Source organism: Seriola lalandi, unplaced genomic scaffold, assembly GCF_002814215.2.
Source record: "Seriola lalandi dorsalis isolate HSWRI2012SDOR001 ecotype SW California unplaced genomic scaffold, Sedor1 jcf7180002054330, whole genome shotgun sequence".
In the NCBI taxonomy this organism is placed as follows: domain Eukaryota; kingdom Metazoa; phylum Chordata; class Actinopteri; order Carangiformes; family Carangidae; genus Seriola; species Seriola lalandi.
Genome location: NW_019524883.1, coordinates 1 through 24,144, shown reverse-complemented (window position 1 = coordinate 24,144; position 24,144 = coordinate 1). Strand labels below are relative to the sequence as shown.

The 24,144-nt window shown below is 38.7% G+C and overlaps 3 protein-coding genes across 3 annotated transcripts; all 3 read left to right on the top strand.

Moving 5' to 3' along the window:
• The first annotated feature begins 745 nt into the window (after positions 1-745).
• Positions 746-4,195, top strand: LOC111655662 (H-2 class II histocompatibility antigen, A-U alpha chain-like). Its single transcript, XM_023407138.2, has 4 exons — positions 746-895; positions 1,219-1,476; positions 2,523-2,807; positions 3,130-4,195. Exons 1-4 carry the CDS (start codon positions 838-840, stop codon positions 3,258-3,260), a joined length of 732 nt encoding a protein of 243 aa, XP_023262906.1. The 5' UTR covers positions 746-837; the 3' UTR covers positions 3,261-4,195.
• A 667-nt stretch (positions 4,196-4,862) lies between these two features.
• Positions 4,863-9,303, top strand: LOC111655665 (H-2 class II histocompatibility antigen, E-S beta chain-like). Its single transcript, XM_023407141.2, has 5 exons — positions 4,863-5,063; positions 6,158-6,427; positions 6,657-6,938; positions 8,227-8,338; positions 8,443-9,303. The coding sequence occupies exons 1-5, from the start codon at positions 4,997-4,999 to the stop codon at positions 8,474-8,476; spliced, it is 765 nt and encodes a 254-aa protein (XP_023262909.1). The 5' UTR covers positions 4,863-4,996; the 3' UTR covers positions 8,477-9,303.
• A 4,973-nt stretch (positions 9,304-14,276) lies between these two features.
• Positions 14,277-20,201, top strand: LOC111655641 (vitelline membrane outer layer protein 1 homolog). The gene is made up of 4 exons (XM_023407115.2): positions 14,277-14,532; positions 16,093-16,205; positions 17,559-17,865; positions 20,114-20,201. Exons 1-4 carry the CDS (start codon positions 14,323-14,325, stop codon positions 20,114-20,116), a joined length of 633 nt encoding a protein of 210 aa, XP_023262883.1. The 5' UTR covers positions 14,277-14,322; the 3' UTR covers positions 20,117-20,201.
• Positions 20,202-24,144: the final 3,943 nt, after the last annotated feature.

The window sequence follows — 24,144 nt, the reverse complement described above, 5'->3', positions numbered from 1 at the left end:
TGGGAGATTGATAGTTTGACTTTATGTTTTAAAACCTGCGATTGTTGATCAACAGAGTTGGAACAGTTTTCATAATCGTCTTAAGAGTAGTCCATTCATTGATTAAGGCATCAAGAGAAAATATCTGCAACTATTTGAAAACTGATGAAGCATTTTAGTCATTTTCTCAAGCAAGAATAACTTTTGCTGCTTTGAGCAGAAAAAAAGACACCTGTCTGTGGGCAAAGAGCAGTTTCAATATATTCTGGCATTTAATCAACAAAATTATTAATTAATCAAAAAAAAAAAAGAAAAAGCAAATTCAGTGATATTGGTCAAGTTAATTTATTCATTGTTATGTTCAAATTGTTGAAATGTTTAATATAATTGTTGGTTGCAGCCCTAAATTAATTCTTAAGTCATATAAAACCAGAAATACAAAAACATTTGTTTCCAGTTCCAACTAAAATGCTGCTTTTCTGTTTTCCATCACTGTAATTTGAATATTTTATAATTAAAGTTTATCATTAAAGTTTTATTAATTAAATGATTCATAAAAAAACAATAGCTTAAAAACACAAATGAATAACTAAACTTTTTTTTTTAGTAAAAGTTGTAGTTACCACCTTTGTCCAGTAGGTGGCAGCGGCGAGGCGTGGTAAAATCTGAGTTGCACCTTCCGTCAGTGTTTTTTAAAGGTGGAAACGTTGTTGTCACTGAGTTACAAGCCTTGATTGGTTCCTGTATTAAGGAAGTGCCACTAAAATATAAATCCAATAGTGATGTTTAGGAGGGAGGAGCTACAGGCAGCGAAACCTGCCCAGGTTGACATGATGTTTATAGCACCTGAAATACAACATGGCAAGGAATCTGTTCCCAGTACTGCTACTTATTTGTGTTCCAAAACACAGTCCAGGTAAGTTTTTCTGTTTGGCTCTGGATTCTAAAACGTCCCTATCTTCTTCCATTTAACGATTTCTCCAGCCAGCTAGATTTTTACAACAGAAACCATCATGGTTGGTTACCTGCCAGTGCGGCTGATGGAGCCAAAAACTGCACAGCCAAAATTTCAGCAGCGACTCGGATGGCGTCTGGTGTCAGTTCTCCACATTATTTGAGATATCAGGCCATATTTACCTCGAGCATAGACACCAAATTTACTCTCAAAGCTCACTATTTTAACCAACTTGACTGCAGGTTGTGAACACCAGTATGTCATGCTATATGTATTTCCTGCAGGCAAACACTTGCTTCGCTTCTTGACCTTCTGTCAAAGGGACGTGGTGGGCGATGGCCAGTATGATATTGAATTCGACGGTGATCAGCTCCTCTACGTTGACCCTGTCACCTATCAGGCAGTTCCACGGCTCCCAGAGTTTGCGGACCAGTGGACCCCTGATCCCGGACTGGCCGAAGACACATACGTGTCCCTGGGTACCTGCAAGTACAACATCCCACGTGCCATAAAGAGAGAAAATAGTCCCCCAGAGGTCATAGGTGAGGAAGCTGAATCACTGAGTTTCTCTTTTGGAATTATTTTTTAGTTTTTACTGATAATCTGACTGTTTACAAAAATGTATCTGAATCTGTGAGGCTCAGGGCTGTGGGGCTCTGATCCCTGTTTGATGTACATTAAAGCTGTTAAATGAAAAGACCACAGTAAACATTCGTAAACATCAAGAATATCGCCGCTCACTTCATTGTTCCAAAACCCAGACCAGATTATTGCCTCCTCCCAGTCACAAAAGTCAATCAAACAACTGTGGTCTAATGGGAGCATCAGTAAGCGGGGTTATTAAACACAAGTTAATGAGAAGATTGTTGTGGTGTGAATTCTTAAGAGAAGAACAGGTACCAGCAGGGAAAATCCCTGTGAGCTGCAATTAACCTCTCTGGGTGTATAATCATGCTTGTATTGTCAGTGCAGGTGAAGGTGTCACTGTCACTGTTTATTATGTAGCTCTTCACTGGGGAGTTTCCGTTCATTAGCAAGCGCTCCATGATACTGCGAGGTATGTGTGTCTCTGGCAGTCTTCCTCTGGTTCTGCTATGATTTGCACTAAAGTTATCTTTGTATTCTGTGATATCTTTTATTTTATAGTCGTATCAGCCCCAGTGGAAACTTGTCAAACACAACAGAAATGTTGCATTGACAATGTCAAACGTCGAAAAAGTTTTTGTGTATTTTGCTGTTTTGGGATGATTCAAGCCACAGCCCATGATTTGACATTTGACTCCTTATCAAGAAAGAATTCCATGTTAAATATATTTTTCAACACAATTAAAATACAGTAAATGTCGTATTTTTGCATTGTGGTTTGTCCAATCCCTGAGGCAGCTCAAATCTAAATGCAAAAGCATACAGTGTTATTTTAGCCAATACTGTGCTTCCAACTTTGTGGCATCAGTTTGTACCCCCGTGCACAAAGCAAAGACCATACATTTGGTGTGGAGAAGCAGCACCTTTAGGATGAATTGGAATAATAATAAGTCATGTAGTGTAACTATCTGTCTGTGTCAACCATCCACCCATTCATCCGCAGTCAGTCCTACCTCCATGATCTACCCGAAGCAGGACATGGAGCTCGGGGTCCCCAACACCCTCATCTGCTTTGTCAACGACTTCCATCCGCCTGAGGTCAACATCACCTGGACCAGGAATGGGCAGCTGGTGGACCGGAGTGACATCAGCCGGACTAAGTACTACTCCAACAGCGACTTCAGCTTCCGCACCGCATCCTACCTGAAATTCACCCCGCGGGAGAACGACATCTACTCCTGCAGCGTGGGCCACATCAGCCTGCAGGCGCCTCTCTCCAGGTTCTGGGGTAAGTCATTATGAGTCCCAGCTATGAATTGGTCAGTGGATGTTTTTAGTGTCAAACAGGAGAACTAAAGAGTGAAGATGTTGCACCATGATTCATGCTGTCTGGAGACCGGTGATGTCATTTCCCTTCTAGCAAGACTGCACATCCCTTGCCTTTTTCCCCTAATGAGATATAACTGTTGCTGCTCTCGTGCTACCAAGAACATGTCAAGAAATTTAACCAAAAAACATTTGGACTGGTATCACCTTTCAAAGCTCATTTCACAGAAATGTTTATGCTATCTACTGTATCTGTGTGTGTTTGTGTGTGTGTTCTTTCACAGAGGCTGAAGAACAAACAGACCGGCAGACTGTGGAGACATCAGTGTGTGTGTGTGGTGTGATCCTGGGGTTGATTGGAGTTGTCACAGGACTCTGGTTCATCATGAAAGCCAACAAGTCCCACCGAGTGTAACACGCATCGAGACCAACACCTGAATTTCAATGATAGATGTGTGATTGTCTTTTTGCTTTTTTTTCTCCTTGTGTTTCTTCCTTCAGGAGTGAGATTCCTCTTGGTCCGTGTCAGACTTTTATTTGTTTTTATTACACCAATATTTATATGTCGTCTGTTAAGTTAAAAAAAACCCATCAATTCAATCAAATAGTTCGTAATTTTGGGAAATACACTTATTCGCTTTTATTTCGCTGGACTGAGATGAGAAGACTCCACGCTCACTTCTGTAGAGTGAATATAAGGCTGCAGCCAGGAGACTGTTAGCTTAGCACAAAGACTGGAAACAGGTGGAAACAGCTAGCCTTGCTCTGTCCAACACACACACACACACACACACACACACACACACACCGGCACCTCTAACAGCTCACTAATTAGAAAGAAATTGTCTGGCACGTAGTCCCCTGTAAAACAGCAAATTTACATTTTAACACTTTGGTTTTTGTTTGGATCAAACAAATGAGATTTAACTTGCTAATTAGTGAGCTTTAGAGACAGATGGACAGATATGACAGTGGCATCAATCCTCCCATCTAGCTCTCTGCCAGAGTGGTTCCCAAAATGTTGAACTATTATTTTAAAAGGCTCCAGACACCATTTCTAAATTTGCTTAAATAAATGTATGCAGGAGACTCAAGAATATTAACCCATTACACATACAGATTAACACATATTATTTCATTATACATTAGAAAAATATATATTCTCATAAATCATAAGGTGCAGAGGCTTTACGCATGTCTGGCGATATTGTTGCACAGTAACGGGTTTGTATCTCCACTGTGTTTCTCATGTTCACATAATGGACATGTAGGGAAGTTGAAAATGCCAGTTCCTGTTTGATGTGAAAGTACATGCAAAAGACTTGAAAATAAAAGTGAACATATTCCTTACATTCCTGCTTGTGTGTTTATTAACCCTTTCATCACAGCAGCCCGTGCTGATCACTGGCACGTTCACAAAGTCAGCATCAATTATCACTGCACTGACTAAGCTTTTGGGCAAATCGCTGCTCCTGCAGTGAAAGCCTGACATGAATGATCCGTAAATAATGTCTGTCATGTCTGCTTGCTAGTGTTTTTAAATACGGGCATAAAATGCAGATGCTCCAAACTGTCTCTGTTGTCTGCTGGTTTATTTCTCTCGGGCCTGAATCTAATTATTTTCACAGTGATGGATGAGCCACATTTTAATATGGAAGTGTGCTGAGCATCTGAGGGATGTATTTTAGATCCCAAACACTGAAAATACTGCAGCTCTGATTGTGTAATAACAGTATATATTCAGTAGTGTAGAAATAATTCATGCCATGGACTCTGTGGGTATTAACACTGCAACTGGACTTAAATTACAGAGTAGAGAGACCAAATACTGAATGATGAATTCATTTACAGAAGTGTGCTTTGACTACTTCAGTAACAGGCATGCAATTGCATGAGAAGAGTGAAAGTATATCTGTCTCACTTACATGCAGTTGCTGCACTGTGGGGAATTCCTCCCTATTAATTAATGAACATGACAACAAAAGAGCTTTGATAAAACCAGAAACTCAGGTTTGTGTCATTTACTGTGCAAGCGAGCAGGAAGCAGTTTTGTTTTTTGAGCTTGAGAGGTTTGAGGAACATGATTGAGTCTGTAATCTTTTGCATGTAGCAAATGATGAAATTTACATTGTGGTATTCAGTGTTTAAAAGATGATGGGACTTTATTTTCTCTACAATCTTGCAGTCTCTGCTGTTTTACTCTGCACGACACCAGCAGGTCAGTTTCTTTATGTATTCATTCATTCATGTATAGGCTATTGCTATATTATTTATAATAGTTTATTGGGTTTTACAAGGTTGATAAAACGACTGACACACTTAATACTATACAAATGCTGTAAAAGTGATTTGCTGATATTCATAGATTTAACTTTATTTAATTTCTTCTTTATGTCATCATTATTTTTGGAGACTTGACTGCTTGCAACACTACACGTTTTGTTTTGTTTGTGTCCTCTTTGTGCCTCTGTAAGTTGCCCTATGTTGCCTTTAAAGGCGCTATTGCTATTGCTACATAGCCAGCATTAGCATTAATAGCTGTTTACTTATCAGTCAAGAGCACACATTGCACGTTCAGCATCAAATTTCATTCCTTTATTCACTAATAGCTGTCTCTGAAGGTGTAAAGCAACGTCAGCGTTAACTCTTGTCTCTATCACATCTTTTCTTCTACTGAAGTTGGCATGCTAACCAGCTAGCCCAAACTCACTGTAGCCTCCAATCTGTCCTCAAGAGCTAGCATTGCTCAGAGGACGTATTATAACCTCTTGTCTTGTAAACACGATGATGGCCAAAGCTCTTGTCAACTGACAAAGAAACCACATTCGGTGTCAGAGGAAACTTACAAATATCCCCTTTAAAACAACACTGTACTGTTCTGTTGTTGAGCTAGTTAGGTGGTGCTTAACAACCTGGTGCTAATCAGACAATCACTGATGTGTGGAAGTTGGGGATTTTTTCGACTCAGATCATGTTAAAGTGTGAATGGTCTGGTTAATGTTCTAAAAGAATAGTTTTGGAGAGTTTCTGTTTTCACCTTTTTAAGGGAATGCACTTACATTCACCATTTTAACTGAAACAACGCCTCTGACAGTCTCTGCAAGCACCAAAGAATATCAGTAGCCACAGTAATTATGACAGAAATCTTTAATTTTGCCCATCCTCTGAATGTGACATGTCTCATTAGTTAGTCACGGAGATTATATTAGAATTGTAGGTTGGAGCCAGTGATGAAAAGTTTAATTTGTTTGCTGAAGTGACTGATTTTATTGTCACAATTTTCTGTATTAACCACTTTTCTTACTGTTACAGATGGCTATGTATATCAGATGATGTATGACTGCGAGTATGGCGACAACATCACGGATATGGTCTTTATTGTTAAAAACATATTTAACCAGAAGCTCAACAACATATATGACTCTCGGGTTGGGAAGTACGTCGGCTTTGGAGAATACGGCATGAAGAACGCAGACCATTATAACAACCAGGCTTGGAAAATGGCCTTAAGAAAAACTCAAGTAGAGACTCTTTGCAGATACAATGCAAGACTGTTCAGAAGGAGCACACTGGATAGAAAAGGTAATTTTTCTGTGATTTTTACTCTTTGAAAAGATGAAGATTTTGAAGCAGGTTATTACATGACTAACAGTGCCACTTCACTGGATTAATTCATTTCATCAAAAGAAAAGAAAAAAAGGATTTAATTAAATGTCTTGAAGAAAATTAGTTTAGCCCATGACTCTCTTCTGCACTCAGCCTCCATGTCCAGGTCATTTAGCAATTTTTTTTTTTGTTATCATGTCTCCAGTGCCTCCGATTGTCAGGGTCCATCAGACCAAGCTGACTAACTACGGGGAGCGGTCCATGCTGGAGTGCAGTGTTGTGGGGTTTTTTCCCCAAGAAGTGAGGGTGAGCTGGCTGAGAGACGGGGTGGAAGTCTCCACCGATGTGTCGTCTACAGACGTCCTGCCCAACGAGGACTGGAGCTTCCAGCTTCACTCTTACCTGGAGCTGACACCTAAGAGAGGGGAGAGGGTGAGCTGCAGGGTGGACCACAGCAGCCTGAAAGAGAGCCTGGAGGTGGCCTGGGGTGAGCGTTTGTCCTGAGGAGAAAACACACTCAAACACTGTTGAAATTTAGGTGAAAGATGGATGCTCATCGGTCAGATTTGCTGGAACAATCTGAAGATAACGCTGCATTCACGTCATATAGGATGACTAGTAAAGATGGGAAATGTTCCCATGTTAACAACTTGCAAACGTTCACGTCATCTGACAACTCAAGAAGGTCGTGTGATTAAAAAGGTGGTCGTGTGGGGGTTAGAAATACTAGACTCTGACAAAAATGACAATATATCCATTAAATGAGGGTTTAATCTCATTGAACTGTGGAGTTTAGCTGATGTTAAACTTCCATGTTTGCTGGTTCTCAGGCTCTGAGCTCCAAGTTGGAAACATATTATATTAAGATGCCCCCAATATGACATGAATGCAGCATCATGATTGTGATGGAGAGGTGGTGGGTCGTAAAATACTCATCAAGTCATTTGTATCGTAACGATTATCGTAGAGATAACTGGTTAGGATTAGGATAAGGTTGGAGTTAGGTTGAGTATCATAACACACGACTGGTTAGGGATAAGGTGAAGGTTAGGTTCAAGATAAGGTTAGGGGAAACACATATTGACAGGGAAACTGATTTCACTTCCTCCAGGATCTATACCCCGAGCGTTGGAATCTAGTGTCAACTGCAGTTTTCCCTGGTGTATTCTTATGTTTCCACATCACCTGACCTCCACACGCACCTGCTCACCTGCTCACCTGCTCACCTGCTTCTCATTCCCTCGTTTGTCCTGATACCAGCCAGCCAGCACCCACTCCCTGCCAGGTTGTCTGTTGTGCCTCTGTAATCAGATAGAGTTTCAACTGCTGTTCTTGTTTGCATGTCTTCCCATTCATGTTTCTCCGGCTTTTCACTGCAAACATCTACTACCAGAACTGTTACGCGTTATTTAAGAGCAGCATTGAACAGTGGGCTGGTTTGTCAGCTGCGTTGTGAATGAGAGGAGGTTTGAGAGTTTGAGAAAGCAGAGGCTTGAAGAGAGAATGAGATTGAAGGGCTGAAATTCATCAGCAGAATGTGAGAAAGAAGGTCTGAAAACTAGCATTAGCATTTCCCCAGCACGTTTGATTTATATAAAGAATTGTGCGTATACAGATAGCAATAAGGAATTATCAAGGTATTAAGGATTTTAACTGTTTCTAAGTATTTTTGCTTTCAGATGGAGCTAACTTCATCTTCATGCCACCTGACTAAGTATTCTGATTTAATAGGCTATAGGATCTAAGATTTCACTGTCAATATTTCTCTCACTTAGACACATTTGCTCTGGATGCTAAACATGTGAAGATGACAGCGGGGATCATCTTCTTCTTTATCGGCCTCACTGCAGCTGCTGGTGGAGCAGTTTACCATTGGTGGAAACAGAGGTGTGTGTGTGGACATCAGGGTTCGTTATTATGAAACCATTCACTTTTCTTCTGTGCAGTATTCATTGTTTATTTTCTATGACACTACCTTTTTTATGTTTCAGGTTTGACTTCAGCCCAGTAGGCAGACAAGGATAAACATCTTCATGTCTTTCAGAACTGTAGATTTGTTGTTGGTTGACGTGCTTTGTCAGAAGGCAGTTGTGATGATATAACGGATAATAAAAATCAACCATTGAACTGAAGACTTGGATAATGTTAATGTTAAAGTATTAAAGGCCCCCCCCCCCCCCGCTCAGCTTTCTTGAGTACAAAAACTCTCTTTCTTCAAAAAACCTTAAGCCCAGAAAAAAAGAAAAGGAAAAAGTCCTTCCGTCCTTCAATCTGCTTCACCTGACCTGCAGTGGGAGGAGATAAACGGCATCGTGGGAAGGCGACATGCTGTTCTTCTACTATGGAACTGGCCTCCTGACATGGCAGAGCTCCTCCTTCATTATTTTTATCAGCCAAGGACTCAACCGACATGGTATCCATCAGGAAAAGTGCCATAAATTCTTGTAACATTATGTTCTGATCATTTTGTAGGATTAAAGTGTCAGACCTGTCTCTTGTAATAGTTCTCACCTTGGAGTAAGACTCCTATCTTTACAAGACAGGTCACATCTGTGTATGTGGATACATATAGTAGATAAATTAGATAAATTGAGTACTTTATTAATCCAATAAAAACCTACAATCTTTAATTAGAAATAAGTATGTTTATGAACGTTGTGATTATTTATTAGTAACTTGAACTTTGCGCACAGCTGCTGTTGGACTTATACTACAGTTTACTCTCACTTACAGCTGCAGTTTACTGATTTTTGCTGCTGCTTGTGGACTTCATGCTGGTTTACTCTGTGTCCAAGAGAATGAGGGAACTCATGTTGTGTAAATGTGTCTTTTAATAAAACAGCATAATGTAATCTGATTCTATCCTGCATCTCAGGGAAGGGCTGGCATGGGGAAAATATCAAGAAATGAACAAACACCATTCAGGCCCAGCGCCAGAACAGTAATGACCGTCCAGCACGTATGGTGCACTTCAGGCCTGGTTGTGGGTCTCTGGGCCCAGATCCGGCCGAGTCTTTGCCAGAATAATTTGAATAACAGCATAAGAAAAGTAAACTGGGGAGCAAAGCAAAAGAGGAACACTTTGTTTTAAATGCGGAAGACAAAAAGCAGGACGGTTGCAGTGAGCCCCTGCCTGGATCTGAGACCAGTAAAAACCATAGACTGTATATAAAAATGGATGCTGACTCTGGGTCTGGAAAATGAAGCCAATGCGGAAGTGCCTTAAAGTTGCATTCTATCGAATGACCATCAGGGGGCGACTCCACTGGGTGCACAAGAAGTCCGATTGTATTGAAGTCTATGGGAAAATGACCCAACTTGTCACTTGATTTGTTACCTCAGTAAACGTTTTCATCATGTGTTTATGGTCTGAATCTGACCTGCCTGTTAATCCGGATATGAGGTCAGAGCGATGTGTCGGACATTTGACTTGTCATTGTGTTTTCAGTTCATCAAAGTTAGTTCCAACATGTTGTTTACAGGTAAATGTCTTGTTCGGTGTTCAGTTGTTCTCAAAGAAACTCAGAGGAGTCGGCGGTTCAGTTTTTTCCGGTAAGTACATTTTGTTTTAAGCCTATTTCTTTGCTAGCCAAAATTAGCATCCTTGTTAATATCACAGTTCAGGTGAAGATGCACCTTGCTAACCAAACTAGCTAGCTATCTAGTGCTAGCGTTAGCTGATAACTTTGCTATTGCTATGCTAACGGTACCTGGGCATGCTCGGCAGGTAACCTGTGTTAACCTGGGTTAGCCCGTGGAGATGTTCAGCCAAAGCCCAATAAAAAGGTGAATTTAATCGACGTTAATCTAACGACGTTTGCTTTGTGTTTCTCCACATGTGACCCAGTTTAATTGATCTGCGTTAGTGTAATGCGCAGCGTTAATGTCAGTTAATACATTGTCCATCAAGATGACGTGATAGTTCAAGTTAAGATAACGTGACGTTTACAAAATGTGTAGACAAATATTTTTCATATAAAAGATTGTTCATTTAATATTCAAACCAGTCCTCAACTGAAGCAGACATTCATGCACCTATCCTGACAGCTGATCGATATTTGTGATTAACTGTGATCAGCCGCATCTTAACTCAAGTGTTTGTCTCTTATTGTCATTTGAAAAGTTTCCACACTGTGAAAACTGAGTGATCTGTGCCAACAGAAGGAGGAGCTCATGTACAGAGCAGCACATTAGTTTCCATTCATCTGGTTGAAGGGAGACTGCATGGACATCCTTAGTTCTCTAATGTGCTGTGATGATGATGATGATGATGATGATGATGATCATGATGATGATGAAGATGCTAGAAAACCTCCCAGTTCATCTTCCTCTGATGAAATGACCTGCACTTAATTTCTGCTGTTGTTGACAGGTGATGGTAGCAACACTTTTAAGATCAGAATTTATAAATATTAAACTGTGATTAATGATGGATCATCTCTGCACTGTCACCACCTCCACAGGTGAAAGTATTTACCAGTTAACATCAGCATGTTTTTTGATCCTTCATTGTCAGTGTTGTCAGACAACATTTAAATATTTCTAGTATTTATATTGTTGATTAAAGCTAACATAGAAATAGTCACACAATGCTGTACGTGTTACTATTGTGAAAATTCATACCAGATGTGTTTTATAAAAATCATCAACAAAGTTAAAGCAAGAGCTTCATAAATAACTTTATTGGACATTATAAACTACATTTATTTAAACAATTTACAACACTGGAAACATGTCTAAAAGAATCTAATAAATGGATTAATTAAATACTGTAGTGTACAATTTACAATCAACTAACTATTTAACTACTATTTTAAATCAAAAAATAGTTGTGGATGAAGTTAAAGCTGAATTTCACTGTCATATGTAAGTTTGTTTAATAAAAATAAGTCGTTGAATCAACAGCAACAGAATTTTTAGTAACAAGTATAATCATTATTCATCATGAGTCCTAATGTGTGAAACAGTTCATATTTATTTGCTCCAGTAACAATCTCCCTCTAAATAAATGACGCTGTTGGAACAGCACACTGATATTAACTATAATGGCTGAGGAGTATGAAATATGAACTCTAATGTTTTAAACTATTGACAGTTTGTTACAGCTACAGTGGAGTCCAAAGGTCATGTGATTGTATGTCTGACTCGGGCAGAGAGTGTAATACGACAGTGAGGGTGAAGGGAACCAGGAAGAGCAGAGCTGATCAGACTGAACAATGTTATGGCCACAAGTGTTACATTAGAAAATACTATATTATCATATAAGACAGTGTGTTTATGTTTGGGAAGAGAAGATCTTCATGTGTGGACACTGCAGGTGGAGGTGGTGCAGGGCCTCCATCATTGCTGCAAGAGGTTGTAGGTGTCCCCAAAGATCCAGACCTTGGCTGGATGGAAAAAACAGAGATAAATATCAATATCATATTGTAGAGTACAGAGAAAAAGACAAAAGAAACGGCACTCTGATTAGATGATCACAGATATCTGAAAATACATTATTCCCTCAGCTTAGTTGTAATAAACAGTCTGCTGAACCGTTTTACATGAAATAACAATAGAATAGAAACTAATACTCAGTTTGGTGTCATTGTGCAGATGCACATGTCATGATGGTTCTCAGCTCTCAGTCATGTTATTTTGGTTAACAATTTGCCACGGGTCTGAGACGTGAGCAGTTGTATTTCCTGTGTTAAGGTTGTTGGTAATTTTGGCTAGCCGGCTAGCTTTTTTCTGCGTCACTGCAGCATTTGGTCAGTCACTTGACGCGGGTGTGAATGCTGATTGCGCCCTTAAACATTGCCGACAAAAGCCCGATGATAAGAATGTCTTACGTTTTTTTGACCAGTGGAAACGGGGCTTGACTTAAGACACAGATCCGCTCAAGTCTGCGTACACAGTATCCTCCAGTGTGATAGGCTGTTACTTGTGATGTGTAACCCTCATTCTCAAGGACTACGTGCCTATTAGAGAGGCAGTGCTGGCCAGCCCGGGGTTAATGGTTCAGACCAACGTCCAGCTCTTTGAATTGAATTGAATCAAATTGAGGACTCTGGTAAGAGTTTGTCATAAAGCTGAGTTGGTGTGTTGTAATCTGTTCTGTGATTCATAGAAGAAGGTGGCCCGAAGCTGCTGTGGCAGAGCGGGGGCCGCTGCCTGGAGGAAAAACCGGCTGGTAGCCAACATCATACATCTGCAACAAGTGTGACCAACGCAAAAGGATCGGCACTGACCTCACTCACATTGCAGGTGTGTCACACTGTGACTGTTGGTGGAAAGACTGTGGAGGAGTGGAGGGAAGAGATGAGGAGAAGACAGGAGGACAACTTTTTCTGTCTTCATTTATAACTTTTCATTTACATTTTTTTAAAAATTATATTTTATTTTATTGCATTCTGAGTGGTGTTTGTGTCAGCTGCCTCCCTCTCTTTTAGCTCTGTGTTTGGTCTCCACCAGCTCCTGAGGGAAATCTATGCTCCACTATGTTCACCAACTGCTCTCGGACCGTGTCTGCTGTTTGCTGCTGAGGAGGTATGCTTTCTTGTAGCTTCATGTGCTGTGGTACAGTGGATGGATGGACATCAGTTGAGAAAAACTAAGACAAAATAGAAACAAAATTTGGACTGAAATGAGAATCACAGTTTTGTCTACTGAGCTGTAGAAGAGCAAGCTTTGAGCAGTAAAATATTCCTCTGGGTTATCACCAAACTCTGCCGCTCCTCTCAGCTGTTTGGAGATTTTACAGCAGCATGTCTTTACTGTTTTGGTTTGCTCTCATTGCATTGTTTTTGGACGCAGCAGGCAGCTATTGTCACAGAAAAAGCTATAAAAATCCATTGTGCAATACCTGCTTAGCACCAAACAGCAGACAGACACAGTTAGCGATTAGTGATAGAATTAAAGCATTTAGCAGCTGAAAAGCCACATAATTCCCATAGTTTTGGATTTCCCATCTCCACATGTCCTGCCACCAAGTCACCCAAAAATTAGATGTTAGCATCAGAGTCTTGTTGTTAAATAACATAGTAATCAGCCTTAAAAACCCCACACTATGTACTTTGTATGTAACTGTACAATGTGAGAGATCCCTGAAGTCTTAAACACAATACTGTGAACGTTTCCTCAGTGTTCTCAGGGGTAGTTACTATACTACACACACTCACACTCACACATACAGTTATGTAGAGTACTAGAAGGTGCTAAAACAACACAAAAATTCATCCAGTCTGTAAGTGTTTTGCCAACCATCAACCTCCATATATTGAGATAATGTAAGACAGTTTGTATTAGTTTCATGTTTATGTGTAAAAATATGAATGTCTTGTGAAGATGAATGAATCAAATCCTTATCTGAGGATATGGCTGTTTTCCAAAATTCAATAAAAAGTCTCAGTTTTTATCAGGCAACAGTCTTATGTCTGTGCATATCCATGCAAAACAAATGAACCGTTTGCAATATTCCTCCTAATCTCTTTACTGGCCCAGCTCTTTTCAATCCATATATTATTATTGGACAATCGCAATCCCTGCAACATCGATTACAAGACTTTATAACTGTAAAGTTGCTGCTGCTGCTAACCATGTCCTTTGGATCCCATGGATTCTCTGCTCTCTGCTGATGTAGAAATGTTCAATTCAGATCAGATCCACTGCTCGCTGTGATAAATTGAGCAGCATGGCTGAGAATCTGTTACTGAATGTTACCTTTTTCTTTTTCCAACACCAGCTGTTAATTCCCACGCCTCTCTGTGGCTCTGTAAATGATTCATGCTGATACGTGTTGTCTATTTTGGAATCAGCAGGGAAACTATAAGAGCTTTGAGTCTGAAGCCCTGGTACTTTTCAGAGTGAAACACTGACTCACTGCTACCAAGATGGCGAGTCTGTTCACTGCTGTGGCCGTGCTGGCCGTGTTGTCTGGTGGGTTGTGTGAGGAGAAAACCTTTCTTCAGAGAGCTGGTGTGGCCTTTAACAACAGAGAGTATGAATCTGTGCTTACTGTGACCAATGGAGAGCAGTTTGGAAACTGGACCTGGGCAGAGATGTGTCCTGACAAGTTCTTTGCTGTTGGATTCAGTATCAGGGTAAAGACACTGACACTTCCACATATTACAAATATTCTATTTAACATAAACTTAGGCAAGGCAAATAAATCTCTTTCCTAACTGTTTTATAAGTCCAATATAATTTTTGCTTTCATGTAGCACACTGGCTGGAAAGCTGAAAGCTGCATATTCAGAAGTCTGAATAAAGAATTACTTTTACTCGCTGTTTTGGTTATCAGCCTTTTTCAGAATGAGAACAACAGTCATTTCACTGGAGTTTACACTCATCAGCCACAACATTAAAACTGGTTACCGATTTTAAACGGGTTTAATGCTGTGATTGATCAGTGAATGCCAATCAGGACAGGTGTTACAAATCAAGTCAATCGATCTGAGGCCACCCGAGGGTCCATCACATGCACAGTCCCCTAATGAGATTCATGTAGGTTATATTTTTCTGTTGTTTTTGTCTCAACGTTTTATTGTAAATTAATTTTTCACATAATAACTTTGACCTTTGTCATGTTTCTTTCTGGTTTGTGTCTGTTGTCTTGGTCATGTGGACATGTGACCCGAGGTCCTCAGTTGGCCTCAGGTTGATTGCCTTGATTCGTAGCATCTGACACGGACGGTTGTTTCTTATCCTGCAGATGAAATATGGAACAGAGAGTGGGGACTGTTTGCCAAAGTTTTAACACAAATACATCAGCAATATATGAGTATGCAGCTTTCTCCATGTAGTTTCATAAATAGACAGCTTAGTTAAAAGGATTTTAAATGAAGATTTAGAATTCCTTGTGGAGAAGCTTGAAGGTCCAGGTTCATGTTTTCTTTCAACTCACGCCCACTATCAGATTTTGGCTGATTTAGTTCCTCCTCCTCCTGCTGGCCCCGAAGAGATGCTTCTCTGATGTGCTTCCATTATAAGACACGGAGGACAGAATTCACACTTGTCATTCTGTGCATAAGCTTAGCCAAATCTAATAAAGCTTTAGCAGTCTGAGTCATTCAAATCAAGTGGTTATCTTTTATAAAGTTGCAGTCTTTAGATTTCAAAAATCCTAGATTGCAATAAGAGTAAGGATTATGGAATTTATCTTCCATGTTATATTAGCATTGTGTTTGGACACAGTCTTCACAGCCAATATAAAGAGGAGGGATATTCACAGTGACTGGAAACTGTTTAAATATAAATATGGGCATGTGAATATTGTTTTGAACGTTGGTAAAAAGGTGCCTTTGAGTTGTTTTACAGAGGGAAAATATCTGATAACAACAAGCTCCAGTTGCTCAGTTTAGTTTAATGCAGAAATATTCTGATGTACCAGAGCATTTCAGTAAGAATCCTTCCTATGTGTTTACTTGCATGCAGAACAACACAGTTCTCAGTAACAGAGATGCACTCTGAATAGATAAATACCTCTTGTTGTTTCAGATATGAACCCACACTTCTCTACACAGACTGTAACAAACCCTCTAAACAATCTGTTCTCACCAACCTTCACACTAAATCTGCCTGCTGCTTTACCAAGCGTGAGATAAAGAGCTGGTCTGAGCAGAGCTGTTACTTTGTCTAGGAACTCTTTTGTGTTTCCTCAGGTGGAGCCCAACCAGTACGGGTCAGATGACACTGGCCTGAACGGGATCCGCCTCATCTGCTCCAAAGACGAGCGCCGAAGCTTCCTGTACTCTATTGAGTCCCACACTGGCTAGTAGGTAGCAAGCAACAGTATGACTATAAAAGGCTTATATGTTGTAATAATGGCGTTATTAGTGGTTAATAAAATAATTTTCAGTTGGCAGGTGTTTATCCTTTATTTTTGATAATAATGCAGTTGAAATTGTATCAAAAACATCTTAATTAATGCTTATGGGTTTTTCACTTTCTTATAAGACATTATGTCAACTGTCATAAAAAATTGTTTTAATCATCAAATCTGCAGTTGTAGTTATTCATAGGTTGTTAATAAGTGGATTTAGGTCCAGATTGTCAGCAACCCTTTTATATAATAATAGAAATAACACATTTTCTAATGTTAATGTTACAAGTGTTAAATTAAAAATTAGCACCAGCTAATAAGAGTAAGGAAAATAATTATTAAATTGAATAAAATACCCAAAATACCCACAGTACAATAAACAATATACTGTGGAAGTGGAAAAAAAAAAAACTGCGTGCTGACATTAAAGATTAAGTGATTTTAAAAAGATGATTCTGAGAAAGGAGCGTACAAGTGGTTTAACCAGTCAGTGGTTGTTTTCACTACCTGGCAACCCAAAACGTGTTCTTTTAAATGCCCCATAAATGATTTATAAAGCTTCAGTAAATGACTTTTTAACCAATTAAAAAGCCACTGTTGTTACAACTTATGAATGCTTCATAAAGGGGACCTTATTAGAAAGCTGTACCCCTTGAATAAAAACCATGACATAGCCGTTTAATACGGGGGAAACTATTCTGAAATGTATAAAATCTAATATTACCCAGACGTAAATGCACTTGGTTTTTCTTGCTTTTCAGTTGTAGCAGTAAATGAACAGAGGCAAACTGCCCTGCCACATCTGCATGTGGTTTGTTTCTTCTAAAAAATGCAACCATTGTTTTGTAGGGAGCCGGTATTAAGCAGCAGGAAATCTAATGTTGGACGGTAATGAACATATCAGTAGACACACTTTCCTTCACCCTCCTTGAGAATGTCTGCTGTTTACGCTGAAATGTTTTTATTGATGTCTTTAAATGTTCAGCCGTTTGTTGCTGTGGGCAGATCTATCTTGGGAAAGATCCTCGATCTCAGTGGGACTAACATGGCTGTATTATAAAGGTTAAATAAGAATTAGATAAAAAAAATAGTATGCACTTGGAAGCAGCAGGAATCTGGAGGTTGGCAGTTTCCCATCATGTTCAGAGGGGAAATGAAAACACTGTTTCTGCCAGGATTGCAAATTAGGTGTTCAGATGTTGAAATGTCTTGACTTCCCTCCAGTGTTTCCAACCCAAACCTTGGATCTTTTCCTGATCTTTTTTCCTCCCTTCTCTTTCCTGTATTTCCGGCTTTCCTGTCCAGCTTCGGCGACTGGTCCCAGCCTCAGTACTGCCCCAGTGGCGTGCTCACCTCTTTCCAGATTCGCGTGGAGCCTTATCAGGGTCTGTTTGGCGACGACACGGCCGTCAACAACATCAAGTTCCGCTGCAGTAGTAACCCGACGCTGGAGGGGCCCGGCATGACCTGGGGAGAGTACGGAAGCTGGAGCCAGGAGTGTATTGACGGAGGAATCTGTGGCATTGAGACCAAGATGGAGGACTACCAGTACGGCCTGGACGATTCCGCCCTCAATGATGTGCGCTTCCATTGCTGTGCTAAGCTTCAGCAGGTAAGATGGAGGGTTAAATAATGGGAACCAAAGCCCAGATGTACATAGACTCTGGATGGCTTTATTTTGGTTTATTTGAATAAGTGAGAACAATTTTATTCCAGACTGTTTGGCCCCAAGCCACACCAAAATTGCCTGAAAGTGTTGGCGGTATTGCCACCAAAAACGGTAACTCTAAACTCTTACCCTGTCACTAACCTGCAGCAAGATGCATGAGAAGCCAACCTTTTGTCTGTGTGTGTTTTTACAGGAGTGGTGGAAGAGATATTCAGCCCCTTTATTTAAGTTAAAGTACCAGTGCAACAGTAGAAGTCTTTCATTGAAAAGCATCAGCTAAGTGTGCTTTCATTGTTAAAAGTAAACTTTATACTATTAAATTAAAAGGGAAACACTTTTTGCACACTTGTGGCGCCGGCTGTTCAGGAAGCCAGATGTAACTGAGAGGCAGACTCCTGGAAACCCGTCGTCTTGTTTAATTTGAATAATATCACGAGAGGGGAAAAACCTAGCTTCATTCAAATAACATCAGTCAGTGGAAACACAGACCATCACAATGTGTCTTGTCGACTTTTCTAAAAAGTCGCACATCTGTAGACCAAGTCATGTGAAATCCACAATTCAGTATCTAATAAATGTCTTCTTTCAAAATAAAACTGCACATTTGGATGATTATCTTGACAAAGGAGAGATGCTCACTGACACAGATTTAAACACATTTGTGAAGAAAATTTTACAGAAAAAAACCCTTTTGTGTGCCTTAGATCTTTAATTTCAACATATGCAAAATTGGAGCAAAAACAAAAGTGTTGCATTTATATTTTTGTTTTATTCTGCAGAAACCATAAAATATAAAAAATACTCAAGTAAAGTAGAGTTACTTAAAAACTGCACTTGAGTGATTAGTGTCCACCACAGGTAGTCACAGGTAATCTGGCCAAGGTCACTGGGGCCTTTGGAAAAACTTGGGGACAAAAAGCTGATTGGAAGAAAACTGAATTTTTAAGTGGGCTGTCACAAAACACGAAGCTATCAGGTAAATGAAAACATATCTGTAGTGTTTTCAAACTTGCATCCAATCGAATGGCTGTGCCTGAGGATTTCTCATTATCTTAAGAGTTTTTTCATGATGACAGGATTTTCTCCAGATGTTCCCAGACAATAAAGATGCAGGCCTGGCTACTTTAGGAACCTAAGCACCAGCTGCTCGGGCGTCTTTCAGAAATCAGTATTAGAAAGACATGCACGAAACACAGAGGCAGATTAATGTGACATCCTGGTGATTAGAATGTGAAAACATGCCTTGAACATCAGGTTTAACAAATATGATAAGCTCATGCATACTAATATTAACCTGGCTGACTTACTAATGCCCATCTGGACTCAGACATTGCTTTATGCTTTATGTTCTTAATGTTTAATCACAGTTACTGAGACTGGAATCAGTTTTGTTTGTGAACTCAATCTCTAACCTCAGACATGACAGATTATTATAAAGCATGGTCTAATAACTGAGCAACCTTTCAGACGTTTGTTTCCAAGCTCTAATTTGTGATCAGGCTGAACCAAATCCAAAAATACAACAAAGCGAAGATTGTTTTTATTTATTTATTTAGTGCTTCTGATCAAAGAAAATGAACTACAGGTTTGACTGCAACCTTTAATTCTGCTGTTTGTTTGAGCCACAATGGCTCCTCTCCAACACAGAAATCAAATCCCATCAGAGCTTTTTGTCTTGTGTTTTTATTTAGTTATTTTCCCACTTTCTGAATAGATAAATGAAATTAAGTGAGCGTGTTTTTTTTGTTTATTATTGTATTGAATTATTCATTTTAATTAAAAGTGTTCCAAAGGTGATATTGTGTACCTTACACAAAGAGAAACAAGCTAGAAAACTGTATCCCGATGATCTTGGGAAGCTTCAAAATACATTTTTCACCTTGGAAACAGCAGTCGACTAAACTATCTCACCTCAAGGTCCATTTAGCTGTTGTGGAACTTTCAACCATATTACACAGTCTTCATCAGCAGATGTTTACCACGTTTAATGGAAATCTAGACTTTAAAATTTAAATATTTTTTTCTAAGCCCTTTACAGATTTATTATTGATGTTGGCTTTAAATAACAGACTAACTAGTAACTGGCTCTTTTTGGGATGTTTTTGTGACGTTATTCAAATATAACGGATATTAATCTGTGAAGCTGTTCTTTGCAGATAGTGATTTTGTGCTCTTATGTTTTCATTGACAGTGATTGACTGTGTGACCGGCTTGATCCAGTCCTTCTCCGACACCCTGAACTCAAAGACAGCAAAAAATAAAGTGCACATTTCAATGTCCTCTGTCTGTGTAATGCTTCCTAGAGCCTCAAGTCGCTTGTATAGTTTCAGTTCCTTCCTTAAAAATGCAACCATGCACCAAGATCAGAGTTTGCAGCATTAAACGGTTATTTGCCGAAACACAGAGCTCTCAAAACGAAGTTGAGTGTCACCTTCAGCAGCAAAAGCAACAAGATTAGGAGCGCTGCATCAAATCAAGCCTTCATCTGAGGAGCCACTTTTTTACATCATGCCATCCCCTCCTCACCTCTCATCAGCTCGAGAGCAGCATGTTTTCATATCCTGTCTAATGAACCAATGAGCTCATAGCAAAGTCATGAGCGTGAGCACAAAACAGAGCCGCTGACACAGGCATTTCCCAGAATTCCTGTTGGAACTAAGGTAATTAAGAAATGACAAGAGAGGGGGGTATTAATTAATTTACAGTTTAAGGCCTGACAAAGGTTGATAAGACACCGATTGGCACACACAGAGGTAATTGTGTTAATTAATCGGTGAGTAGTTAATCTGCTAACATGGAGTGTGTGTGTGTGTGTGTGCGCGGCCAGTTGGGAGGGAGGGAACTCGAGGACGTTATCAAACTCGGTGGTAATGGTTTTCTGAAGATTTTTCAAGTCGAGGCAAAGTGATCTTCAGCACACAGCTACAGTGTTCCTCTACACTATGCTAATAAATACACTCATATCTAACTTCAGAGTGTACTTCCTGGAGTTAGACACTAGTGCACTTGTTGGTCTGCTTGGAATATGGATACGCTTATATCAGCAGGAGGAGGGTTAACAAGGACTTATCTTAACAACACTCACCATTGTTAATTGAAGTTTCCAAAGACACCAGAGATGTCAGGCTGAATCTTTATGAAATGTCTATAAAATGATGCACAAGACACAGAATATTTCCATTAAATGAAATGATGCAGCTATTAAAACATACATGAGTCTTGGGTTTAAATAATTCATTCAGTGAAACATCATTTAGCCTCAATGAGGAGTTGGAACAAGCTCATACAGAATATATATGATTATTTTTAATAACCTTATTCTACCTGAAGGGGTATTCTACTTCCATAAAGTAAAAAGAGAAAACGGGCTGAGATATCTTGACTTGTAGTATGGGTCAAGCTTCGAACATACTGGAGTTGTTTTTGGCTGCAGCTGTGGAGTAAAAAGTAAAATAAAAATCCCTCTCAAAATGAACCTCTTGAATTCCCTCTCTTCTACTTCAACAGTAGAAGTACAAAGTAGCAGATACTGGAAATATTCAAGAAAAGTACCTTAAATTGTACTTCAGTAAATGTACTTAGTTACTTTATACCACTTCTTATCAAATACTTGTTTATCTGACAGGAATCATAGTCTTATCACCATAGACTCACTTTGTTTCTGTGAAATTACATGTGCAATGTACACAATAACTGGATGCAAGTAATACTGTGCAATTTTTAAGAATGCTATATAATGCAAATGCTCTGTGCAATATATTTCAATATTTTCAATACTTTTTTTGGTTTTAAAGTGAACGCTAATTATTTATTTCTCTGTTTGCACTATATGTAAATATCTTTGTAAATATCTCTACAAATGTAAGTACTTAAAATGTACATACTTTCTTATTTATGGTTGATTTGTTATTTTCTACTTTATTCTATTATACTTGTTTTTTTCTTAAACCTCATTTTCTGCTGCAGTGAAAAGTGAATTTCCCCGGTGTGGGATCAATAAAGGTTTGTCTTGTCTTGTCTTGTCTTTTCTCATCTATTATCTCATCTTATCTTATCTTATCTTATCTTATCTTATCTTATCTTATCTTATCTTATCTTATCTTATCTTATCTTATCTTATCTTATGTATTTTGAAGTCTGTGAGTGCACAGGAAGCCTTGGACATCCACTAGATGGCAATGCTGCGTCAAGTGGAACTTGAATCCACATCTCTCACCAGAACCTGTGACTTTAATGGTGCAACACATCCAATATGAACATCTTAAACTGCTTTTATGAGTGCAATGAATTTTAGATCAATCAGTTCAGAAATGTTCAACAGCTGGCACCGCCGTGCAGCTCCACCTCTTAGTGCACCAAAAAAGCCCTCTGGGCATGTGGGCCTGAAATCTGCATTGAATCAACCTCAGCCCTGTCCTGAACACCGTAACAGCATCCTGCACAGTCATCATGAAAACAAAGGGAGTTCATTATTCAAAACACGCTGCCCTCAGCATGTTGTCATGTAGAATTACCGTGGAGCCCTTCAGTGGAACCTCGGGATGTAACACCCCAGGTCATAAGTTTAATATCCAAACCAGAGGCTCAGTGTATTTCTGACCAGCTTAGTGGCTCGCCAGCGGTCTCTGTTCTGTCTCAAGAGCAATTAATGCCTCCTGTAATGAACAGAATGGACATAGCTGACCAAAGCTTTTATGGGGCCCTAAGCAGAATTTTATTTGGCCATGGGCATAGGTTTGGTTTCAACAATGGTAGGGACACAACAAGTTATATTAAGACATAAAAACATCAAAAAATGTCTTGTATAGTATGGCATAAAAATGTCCAAAAACGTTATATTAATACATAAAAAGATCAAAACCGTCATAAGGCATAAAAACATTAAAAAAAAATTATATTATAAAAAGGCATAAGAAAATCTAAAAAATTCACAATAAGGTCAGAGATAAAAACGTTTTAAAATGTCATAGTATAGTATGGCATGAAAATGTCTAAAAATGTCATAGTATAGAATGGCGAAAAACGTTCAAAAAAGTCATTATATAGTATTGCATAAAAACACTAGAAAACGTCATACTATAGAATGGGTGAAAAAGTTACATTGTAGTAAGGCATAAAAACGTTGAAAAACATCATAGTATAGTAAGGCATAAAAACTCATAAAAAAGTCATAGTATAGTAAGGCATAAAAAGTCATAAAAACGTCATAGTATAGTAAGGCATAAAAAGTCATAGTATAGTAAGGCATAAAAAGTCATAAAAACGAATTAGTAAAGTAGGGCATAAAAAGTCATAAAAAAATCATAGTATAGTAAGGCATAAAAAAGTCATAGTAAAGTAAGGCATAAAAAGTCATAAAAACTTCATAGTATAGGAAGGCATAAAAAGTCATAGTATAGTAAGGCATAAAAAGTCATACAAACGTCATAGTATAGTAAGGCATAAAAAGTCATAATATAGTGAGGCATAAAAAGACATAAAAACGAAATAGTAAAGTAAGGCATAAAAAGTCATGTAAACGAAAAAGTACAGTAAGGCATAAAAAGTCATAAAAACGTCATAGTATAGTAAGGCATAAAAAGTCATAATATAGTGAGGCATAAAAAGTCATAAAAACGAAATAGTAAAGTAAGGCATAAAAAGTCATGTAAACGAAAAAGTAGAGTAAGGCATAAAAAGTCATAAAAACAAAATAGTAAAGTAAGGCATAAGTAGTCATGGTATTGTAAGGTATAAAAAGTAAAAAAAATGACATAGTACAGTAATGCATAAAAAGTAATAAAAACTTCATAGTATAGGAAGGCATAAAAAGTCATAATATAGTAGGGCATAAAAAGTCATAAAAAAGTCATAGTATAGTAAGGCATAAAAAGTCATAAAAACTCATAGTATAGTAAGGCATAAAAAGTCATAATATAGTGAGGCATAAAAAGTCATAAAAACGTCCATGTATAGTAAGGCATAAAAAGTCATAGTACAGTAAGGCATAAAAAGTAAAAAAAACGCCATAGTATAGTAAGGCATGAAAAGACATAAAAAGTCATAGTATAGTAAGGCATAAAAAGTAAAAAAAAAATGTCAGAATAGTAAGGAATAAAAAGTCATAGTATAGTGAGGCATAAAATGTCATAAAAACGTCACCGTATAGCAAAGCATTAAAAACGTCATAAAAACGTCCTTGTATAGTAAGGCATAAAAACATCATAAAAACGTCCTTGTATA